Source organism: Cucumis sativus, chromosome 7 (genome assembly GCF_000004075.3).
Source record: "Cucumis sativus cultivar 9930 chromosome 7, Cucumber_9930_V3, whole genome shotgun sequence".
Classification (NCBI taxonomy): Eukaryota; Viridiplantae; Streptophyta; class Magnoliopsida; order Cucurbitales; family Cucurbitaceae; genus Cucumis; species Cucumis sativus.
Window position 1 is genome coordinate 6,682,168 of NC_026661.2, and position 10,678 is coordinate 6,692,845.

Here is a 10,678-nt window from a genome sequence, read left to right on the forward strand (position 1 = left end):
TGAGGAAAGCGGTGCATGTGCATTGTTTTAAAACTTAACCTATTCCTCTATATTTTATTAAAAAGTTAAAAATATATATATAATATAAATATAATCTATATATTATTAATTTGGGTTGAATTGGGTTAAACCAAAATTTTCAATTAACATGGGGAGGGTTGATTTAATTTAATTAATTAAAATTAATTGTTTAGTTAGATTAATTAAGGATTTTCAACGCAAGATCATTGTTAAAATATATATATAGAAAATCGATAATTTGTTTGGATAGAGTACGAATCAAAAAGATAAAATAAAAAATGATAAAAAGGTCGGGTTGAAGAGGGAGAAAAAGAAATGTAGTCTAAATCTCTAAATAAACTTATTCGTAGAAATACAATTAAAAAATAAGTTAAAAGAGATCAAGAAACCAAATTGAGAAGATGATGAGGAAGAAATTGGCAGGATTTCCACGCGCAATTCGAGATTAGGGTTTCTTCCTATTTTCTTCTGCAGTTCTTCCCTAATTGGGGCTTTCATCTCTGACTTTTAACTTCTCTTCCTTACTTTGAAATTTGTTTCCTTAGTGCTTTGATCCACTTTCTCATGCTGCCTGCCTTCTATTTCTGAATTTGAATGAATATTTAGAGCAGGTCGTTGAAGAAGGCATATATGGACGAAGGAGAGGGTGGGTTCGGTGAGGGTGTGGATCAGATTGATCAGTTCCATCGGAACGAGGCCATTTCGGCCGTTGCTGATGATGGTTTCTTGGGCGAAGATGAGGATGAATACGAGGACCTGTATAACGATGTTAATGTTGGGGAGGGGTTCCTTCAGTCGTTGAGGAAGAGCGATGATTTGGGATTCAAGAGGGAGGAGGAACCCAAGATGGAGCCTCCTGCACCTGTACCACCCAGTTCCGGTGCTTCCATACCTGGTATTGGTGGAGGTGCGACTGAAGTTACTGGTTTAGGAGATGCCGGTGGGCGTACTGTTTCGGAGAGAGTAACAGAGGGTTACAATCAGATTCCAGATTTAAGAACGAATGAGATGGCTATCAGAGGTGGGGTGGGATCGGGGCCGCCTGTAGGCACCGGAGTTGGGATCAGAGTTGAATTAGGGCAAGGGAGCAAAGCCATCGAGTTGGAGGAGCGAAGTAGTAATAACGTAGCTGGGCATCAGGCTCCGCAACAGCAACAGCAACAGCAACAGCAACAGCAACAGCAACAGCAACAGCAACAGCAACAGCAACAGCCACAGCCACAGCCGCAGCCGCAGCCACAGCCACAGCCGCAGCACCATCACCAACCACCTCAGAGCGGAGTCTTAGGAAATCCTGGGAGTGTAGAAAATGAAGGTTTGCTAAGGCAAGGTGGTGGAGTTAATGTCAATGGGGTTGGTGGAAACGGGTTCGCTAATATCGGGAGTGCAGGGGGAGGTGGCGGTGGAACAATTTTGTTTGTTGGGGATTTACATTGGTGGACTACAGATGCGGAGCTTGAGGTGGAACTCTGTAAGTATGGTCCGTTGAAGGAGGTCAAGTTTTATGACGAGAAAGCCAGTGGAAAATCAAAAGGCTACTGCCAGGTTGAGTTTTATGATTCTTCTGCTGCCACAGCTTGCAAGGAGGGAATGAATGGGCATATTTTTAATGGACGTCCCTGTGTAGTTGCATATGCATCACCGTTTAGTGTTAAGAAAATGGGAGAAGCCCAAGTTAGCAGGAACCAACAGATAGCCCAAGCTACTAATCCTCAAGCAAGGAGAGCGCCTAATGAGGCTGTAGGTAAAATTGGTGGAAATAGTATTGCAACGGGTGGTAACTATCAAGGTGGTGATAACAATAGAGGTTCTGGGAGAGGTAACTGGGGAAGGAGTAATGCTCATGGAATGGGTGGTCGAGGACCAGCTGGCCCAATGAGGGGTAGGGGTGGTGGGATGGGTGGCAGAGGTATAATGGGAAATGGTGGAAATGGATTTGGCCAAGGAATTGGTGCTACCCCTCCTTTATTGCATCCCCAGTCAATGATGGGTCAAGGTTTTGATCCATCTTTTGGTGCACCCATGGGAAGAATGGGTACATATGGTGGTTTTCCTGGAGCCCCAGCTCCCCCTTTCTCTGGAATTTTGTCATCCTTTCCTCCTGTCGGGGGTGTTGGCCTTCCTGGTGTAGCTCCTCATGTGAACCCAGCATTTTTTGGAAGAGGTATGCCTATGAATGGAATGGGGATGATGCCAACATCGGGTGTTGATGGGCCTAATATGGGAATGTGGTCTGATCCTAGTATGGGTGGATGGGGCAGTGAAGAGCAAGGTGGAGGGAGAGCAGGTGAGTCTAGTTATGGAGAAGAAGCTGGTTCTGACCAGCATTATGGTGAAGGCAGTCATGAAAGAGGGCCATGGGCAAATTCTGCGAAGGAGAAAGATAGAGGCTCTGAAAGGGACTGGTCACAGTCTTCTGATAGAAGGTATCGAGATGATAGAGATGTCGGTTATGATAGAGAGAGATCCAAAGAAAAAGATCCGGGACCTGACCATGACTGGCCAGATAGAAGGCCTCGTGAAGATAGAGATATAGGGCGTGAAAGGGATAAAGAGAGGGATCGAGATAGGGATAGAGAACGATCCCGAGATTATGAGCGTGGCCATCATGAACGTGATCGTGAACGTGAAAGGGATCGTGACCGTGATAGGTACAAGGACGACAGGGACAGATATTCTGATCATCATAGGTACAGAGACCGGGAACCAGAGCATGATGAGGATTGGGAAAGGGGACGGTCATCAAGGACTCATAGTCATAGCAAGTCCCGTTTATCACAAGAAGAAGAAAGCCGTTCAAGATCCAGGGATGCTGATTATGGGAAGAGGCGGAGGCTTACTTCGGAATAGTTGAACCAGTCAGTGTACATGCTTTAAACTCTATAGAGTATGGCTTTCCATGTTCATTTGGGTTCTCTCTGTGATGTTCTGGGCTCTTTGTTTCATCATTACCTTTTTGCCTATGCTGTTTATTGTCTGAACCTCAGCATGTGTCTTACCTACAGGAGCATGGTCTGATTTGGTGCAGAAAATAAGTAAGCTCATACATTTCTTTCATTTTACCAAATTTTCAATATTAAATTTTGGTAGATTTCCATGCTTCATTTGGTACAATAGTTATGTTCTAAGGTCTTTTAATATGGTCATGCTAATTGATGAACTTGTTCAATCAAAACCTACTCTATTGATGCTCTATTGAAATTTCTTCTTTCCTATAAAAAATTATTGCAGAAATGGTAGATTTTTGGTCCTTAGAATTATAACTGTTTATTTTATCACCGTAGTTGTACCTTCTATTGTTGTCATTTTTCACCATTAGTTTTGTGTTTCCATTTCATAGTCATGAAGGTTATAGCGTTTTTTGATGTGCTATATTAAGTCACTAAAGATATGGACCCATTAACACTTACATTTTCGAAAAAATAGTTAAAGAATTAGGCATAGACATGAATAGGAACTTTGGGCACTTCTATTGGAATTTTTAAATTATTTTTTTCATACTTTTGTTTTTAATATTTTTCACATTAAATTTAAAAGTATGTTTACTTTATAATATTTAGTTTTGAAAGGTTAGTTCGAAGATATGATAAAATATTCCATACTTTAGGAGGTTGGAAAAAGATAAAAGGTTAATATAGTTCTGTTCCAGGAAGTTCGTAATTATCTCTCTAAAGTTGTAGAAGTACAAGATTAGACTGATTAGTTTCTTCAATTATAATAAGTTCTAGAGGCGCAATCAATTTGGTTTGTCTTGGTTTGATTGCTGAACTGAAGCTGAATGCCAAAACCACAAAGTACAAAGCATAACAGAAAAGCAGAGCTGAAACGCCACTGATGACTAATTGAACTGCCCTTGAACCTATCAACCGATGGTTTAGTTGGTTTGATCTGGCAGTTTGCCATTTAGCTTAATCCATCTGGGCTTAGGTTGCTACCACTAAGTTCGGTGTAATACAGAGATGTCAACATTGGGCTCGTGCTGCTGAGGGTGTAATCCATGCAAGCGTTGGCCTTGGAATGCTGAGATTGTTGGAATAATCTACTTAAAAGTTTGATGTAATTCTCACGTTAATCTGTCCTAAATAAAACATTTTAAGTTAATTTTTTTAGATGATCGATGTCAAATGAGGCTCTCTAATCTCAGTTGTCAGTGACTATCTACATAGATTTTTGTTGCTTTTATATATGTTGATATACTAACTATAAATAGGAGAGGACGCCATTAACCTTGTTTCTGATTGGAAGTGCCCCTCGTTTTCTGTTGTTTTGTAGCTTAAAAGGGCATTTGATAGTGAAGATTTGATTCAGCGGAACAAAAGTTGGTTCGGGGACAACAACCAGGGACCTTTAAATTATCGTCTGCATAGAGAGAACCCATGCATGACAATGCCTTCTCGCTCTATTAATTTGATAAAGAGACTTCTTGGTTTAAACAGTTCTCACATTTCTTTTGAATGGTGTTTCTTCTTGACTTCTTGGCACTTGATGACATTGATATTCTTGGTTGTAATGGCTTTAAAATATTGCTGGAGTCTCAGTCATGTCTGAATGTTATCGGACATGTAATAGCTTACTATGTTGTTAGAGTAACTTAGCCTGGAGGATGTTGTGTTGTGCGTTATTCTGTTTTATAAGTTGTTGTATCATATATCCGCACCACTTTTCTTTCCTTTTTTTGTTTTCTTTGATACCACACCTTAGCCATTGTACTGTGAAGAATGTAGAGCTAACCCATTCTTTTAGAGCTTTCTCTACCCTTCGGAGGTTGTATGTATTCTCATACTTGTATGTATCTGTTACCAATTCACTAGATGTAGTTCCATTGGTTGTATGTACTAAATTCTTGTATGTACACGTCCTCAAATGACTAGATGCAGTTTCAGAGGATGTATATAACACTATACTTGTATGTACGTGTTACCAATTGATCAGATGTAGTTCCTACAGGTTGCTTATACCCATACTTGTATGCACCTGTTTACCAATTGAGTAGATGTTGTTTCATTGGTTGTATGTACTCGATTCTTTTATGTACATGTTCTCTAATGACTTGTAGTTTCAGAGATTGTATACAACACTATACTTGTATGTACCTGTTACCAATTCCCGTAGAGTTGTAGTCAAGAATATCAATTCAAGGAAAGCTGTTTTGTTGCTTCGTTCTTTTTGGGAACATTGTTTGGTTATTTGGCAGGTTTTTTTGTTCCATTCTTTATGGAATTATGCTTCCTAAATCTTAATAATGTGTACTATTTCATGATTTTCCGTAAAGTAATCAAGTTGCGTTAAAGATTATCAAGTAACTATGTATACACAAGGGTGTTTGTCTTGTGAATTTCTTGAATATTTGTGTTGGGATATTTGTTTAGCAGGAAGTATAATTTTAACATGCAATTACTTCTGTTCAATTATGGGTGTTTATCATATATATTTGGCTGCATTGATATGAACGGGGAGTGTTTATAACATTTCTCAAATTGAATTCTTGTGTATGCAACTCTCATATCTAGAACTACATTGATTTTCTCTTTGCATACTATTTTCATGTCTGCACTATTGTTCTCTAAGGTCGCTACCTATGTTGTACGTTACGCTTGTTAGTTTCATACTATTTTCATAAGTCTGCTATTCTTCTCTAAGTCGCTACCTATATTGTACGTTATGCTTGTTTGGGTTTACTTTTATTTAACAAGTAATTTCTTTAGTTCTGTTATGATGGGAATCTAAATAATCATAACATTTTGAAACTAAGAGAACATCCGACCACACAAATCTCCATAAAAATTTCAACTTATTAATTTAAATTCATAATAAATAATAAAATCCATCAAACGCCCTAGCAATAAGATGTCTAGCCACTAATGTTTGCCAAATACAAACCTTCATACAACTTCAACAGCATGATAAAGTGAGGAGAAGAAATGGAATAAGAAAACTCTAATATCTTGGCGTTCTCCCATCTTTGGATTCTACCCAAATTGGTTCCCTCACCCTCACCGTCTGTAAGTTTTAGGGCTCTAAATTATTTCTCAAGGTGTTGATCAGTCTCCAAATATAAAGAAAAACGATTGATTGATTACCAAGTTCTTACTTAGAATACAAAAAATTCAAATTTGGAATATTGCTTTGCACTGCTTCTCACTATCAGGGCCCTCGCACATTGTCCTTTATTGTAGCATTGCATCATGCTACGATACAGCACAACGGTGATGCTCGATTTTTTTAGTGATTTGATGTTTCTTTGACTTTTTTAGGGTAGATTTGGTCCAATTTGGTTATTTCGAATTTCAAAACTCATTTTCTTGACAATTATGACTCTATTAGAAATAAAGGCGATTTTTAAAAATAGAAAAATTGGACAAACTATTTACGGCTCATAGAAATATTTTAACCCAAGCCCAAAACAGATGGTGAATTACCGAAAAATCCCCTCAAAACCTAAATTTTCATACAATAATCAGGGCAATTTTTTCTTTCTTGTTCTTCCCATTGTTAGTTTCTCTATTGCACTTTGTTCACGAAGAGTATTCGATTCCACTTGCCACTTGAATAAGCTTCTCTTTCTTATCCCTTGCCAGAAGTTTCGACACTAGTAGTCGATCGGAGAACCTACTCACAAGTGTTCGATCTCACCTATCGCCTTTATTTTTCTACCGCACCTCTTGTAGATGGGGCAAATAATAAGAAGCTTGAGCTAAAAAGATATCTTTCTACTCACAGATGTATGATCTACAAAGTTTTGAACAAGAGGCTAAAAAGATAGAAATTGATACCTTTCTGTCAGTTCTATTAGTGATACAAACTAATATCTATTTGTATTAAAGTTTATATATCACACGTTGTGAAGCTTGACTTGACTTTCCTTGACTTGAAAAGAGAGACAAAAATTGACTTAACTTGAAAAGAGAGAGGTTAAGTGAGTGGATTAGAAGCTACCATTAAAAAGAATGATCAAGAGTGGATTTTTGGTCTTGTTGGTTCAATACGGTTGAGAGTGTATTAGCCCACTTCTTATGTACAAATAATTAAAAATAGAAGAATTAATAGTATGTAATTGATACACATAGTTTTTTCTATTGGACTCTCTCAGTTCTATTACTGATAGAGAATTATCACTTTTTATCCGTGATAGACACTGATAGAAAATTATCAGTTTCTATCAACGATAGAAACTCGTATCAATGTGTATGGATTCAATTCTATAGGATTTAATTTGAAAAATATACATGGAGTTTCAATGTGGTAACTCTATTGAAAAAAATAAACGAAGATCAAAATAGAAATAATGGAAGAAGAAGTCGAAAGAAATCAAAAGAAGAAGTCGCCGAAAAAAAACGAAGGAGATAGCAAATATTTGAGTAACTATGCCAGGGGTATTTTTGGAATAAAATAAAATTAATATATGTCCTCAATTTTATACATGATGTGAATACTTTTCATTTTCTTCTATTTAGGTAAATTGCCGTTGAAATAACTTAAGAAAAAATGTTTTTCAAAAATGCATTTTCATTTAAACATTTTTTTCTAAGAACTTCTTAAATAAAAAACATATACGTGTTTGACAATTTTCTTTTCAAAAGTGTTTTTGAGTCAAGTTTGTTTGCTTTTTTGTATTTTTTTTATTAATTTTAAATTATAATATAAAATTTGTTCATGGATGACCAAACGGTTGTTGGAAGTTGGTCATCGGTGGTCACATGAAACAATCACTAGGGACATTGGTCGAAGGTGGTCAATGGAGATTGCTAAAAAATGATGACTAGAAGTTGCGAGTATTGGTCATTAAAGGTTGGTTGGCAGCTTGTCGAGAGAATGGTTGCTTGAAGTTGGCTATTAGCAATGGGAGATGGTAGGCAACAATGGTAAAAAATTAGTAAAGGAAAGTTGGTGGGCTATAGTCATTGAAAAATGGGGATCGGAGGAAAGTCAATGATGGTCACTAGAAAACGATGACATGTGGTTAACCGAAGACAATCAATAAAAAACAATTGTTGAAAGTTGGTAGAGGACAATTATAAAAAAAACGATCGTTGAAGGTTGATTGGCAGCGATTGCGAGAAAAAGGTAGACGAATGTTGACTGCCAATGGTTGGCAAAAATCAATTGTTAGAAAGGCAATGACCAGAAGTTCATCAACAACAGTCGATGATGGTTGATGGCATGCTAGCGACGGTCACCAAAAAATGGTTATTGAAAAATGTCTAGAAAATTGATTGACAATAGTTACTAGAAAGGAGTCGTTAGAAAACAATAGTAGTTAATTTAACACCCTGCTTATTCAAGAGAACTTGTTTACTAACTAAACTATTTGACAGTCTTCGATTGCTTGTATGTTCAAATTAAGAGAAAATGTTAAATTGCAAAAACCACTCATAAAGTATTATGGTAGTTTGAATCACACCCTCAAACTTTTAATAATAACAATTAGGTCCCTAAACTTCTAAAAGTGTTAAAATTGGACCCTCAAGTTTACAGTAATTATACAAATTGGACCTATCAATGATAAAAATCGAATCATCAAACATATATAATCAATACAATTTATACAATTATGTAAGTTTGAAGGTCTAATTTTAAATTTTGAATAAGTTTGGGAGTTTGTTGGAATCAGGTTCCATGCACTAACTAAGCCATGTTGGGGCGAAGGGGAGGGGGCACGTGCCCTTCGACTTATCGCCTTGTTTGCATTTTAATATAAATTTAAAGTACTTATATAAAATATGTATGTGTTGTTGCACTTCCGACTTCAACCCAAGTCTTGGTTAATTTGGCAAGCTATATCACGTACAAAAAAACAACAAACAAAATAGTACTGGAATAGAAGCTGCAAAACAGAAACAAGATTAATAGACAGTTGAGTCGCGGAACACGTTCTCTTTAAGATGTTTCACGGCTCTGCTCTAATTGTGCAATAAATAATAGCCTCATTTTCTATAGGATAAAACAACCTCTCGTCTTCAATTGACTTTGCACGAAAATCAACTGGTAATAAAAAGAAACACTCAAACGACAAACACACTCTTGCTCAGGAACTTTTGTTTAACACAGCTAGTGAGAGGAGCGATTTTTTGTTCTATATCGGAATGAGAGAAAATTGTGATATATATAGTGATAGATCTGAGGTGGCCAACTGTCACAAATTTATTGTGAGAGAAAGACGTGGGAGCAGTAATGGGGGAGAAAATCGTGGGAGTTAGTATTGTAAAACGGTAATAACCTGGGAGTTAATATTGTAAAATGGTAAGATTCCAAAACGACTTTTAGTTAATGAAAATAAAAATGTTTAACATTTTAAAAATTCAATTAAATATTTAGTAAAAATAATATATATATATATCCTCTCCTCTACTCTCCATGCCACGCTGCGCGTGGAGATACAAACATATCTACGTTTGTCTATCTCTTCATTTCTTTCAAAACTTAGGTGTCCAGGGTCCAAACCCATTGATCAATGAATGAGTATAAAAAGGGACTTCCACATTCAAAATTAATCAATGTGAGAATGTTTTTTTGAATAAAATAATAATATGTTTCCTTTCATAAATTTTTCATCCAATAATCCCCCACTTGAATTTGTTTTACTATCAGTCCCCCAATTGAAAATTTTGAAAACATTTTCATCAAGCAGTGTTTGTTCCTATGATACTATGCATAAGTAAAGGTTTCTGGTGACTTGAACCTTTACGTAGTGACAATAATTTTGAGTAATGTAAAGTAACTCGTAGTTTTGAACTTTACTTGTAATGCTATTGTATACACAATATTATTTGAGTGAAGTTCTAAAATAGCTCGTACTTTATGGCCTTGCATGTATATCCGAGTTTTGTGAATGCTCTAGGAATCTGTCCAGAATTTCATAGGAAGCGACCCTCACTTCCACATTCACAAAGGTGAATCTATCAAGAGTACTCTTGTAACTAGAAACCCTACTTGATATCAAGTAAAGATTTCATTAAGAACAAAGTTCAATCTCCTCATATGCTTCAGAATATCAAGAGAATAGAACTCCTAATTTAGCATGATTCTCTTCATATTATTTATGATTAGTTATTACCCATTGAACTTGTTTCTTGGGATCTCCAGTCTTTCAAGTTGGGTTTACCTCACAGTAATTCAATTTTCAATAGGCTTGAGTCTCATTCTTTCTGAGGTTTTAAAAACTCTCTCTTGCTAGTCCTTTCGTCAAAGGATCAACCAAGTTGTCATCAGACCCTACATACCACTATCACCGCACCAGTAATGAGAAATTCTCTAATGGGACTGTGCTTCCGACGTATTTGTCGTCTCTTACCGTTATGATAATGTTATGAACTTTTGCGTTAACTGTAGTACTATCACAATGGATTAGTATGCTGGTACCGATATTTTCCATGTGGAAATCTCTGCTAGCAAGCTTCGAAGCCAATTTGGTTCTTCACTACCAGTAGCTTGTGCTATCATCTCTGACTCCATCGTTGGTTGGGCTAAAATTGTTTGTTTCTTGGATTTCCAAGCAACAATTCCTCCTACTATATTAAAAATATAGCCACTTGTAACTTTTGAGTCATCTGAGAGGGAGTTTCAATCAACATCGTTGTAACCTTCAAGTATAGCTGGAAACTTTTGATAATGTAATCGTAGATTTTGTGTCTTCTTAAGATATATCATTATTCTTTCT

The 10,678-nt window shown here is 36.7% G+C and overlaps 1 protein-coding gene across 2 annotated transcripts; it reads left to right on the forward strand.

The window, feature by feature from the left end:
* The first annotated feature begins 338 nt into the window (after positions 1-338).
* LOC101212739 (cleavage and polyadenylation specificity factor subunit CG7185) lies at positions 339-4,952 on the forward strand. Of its 2 annotated transcripts, none has more exons than XR_004218153.1 (3): positions 339-2,908; positions 3,027-3,056; positions 4,294-4,952. XR_004218153.1 is itself a non-coding variant. In XM_031888692.1 (3 exons), the coding sequence occupies exon 1, from the start codon at positions 652-654 to the stop codon at positions 2,869-2,871; it is 2,220 nt and encodes a 739-aa protein (XP_031744552.1). In that variant the 5' UTR covers positions 339-651; the 3' UTR covers positions 2,872-2,879; positions 3,027-3,056; positions 4,294-4,952. The 2 variants fall into 2 exon arrangements, 1 of the variants encoding a protein (XP_031744552.1); XM_031888692.1 differs by having other exon boundaries at positions 339-2,879.
* Positions 4,953-10,678: the final 5,726 nt, after the last annotated feature.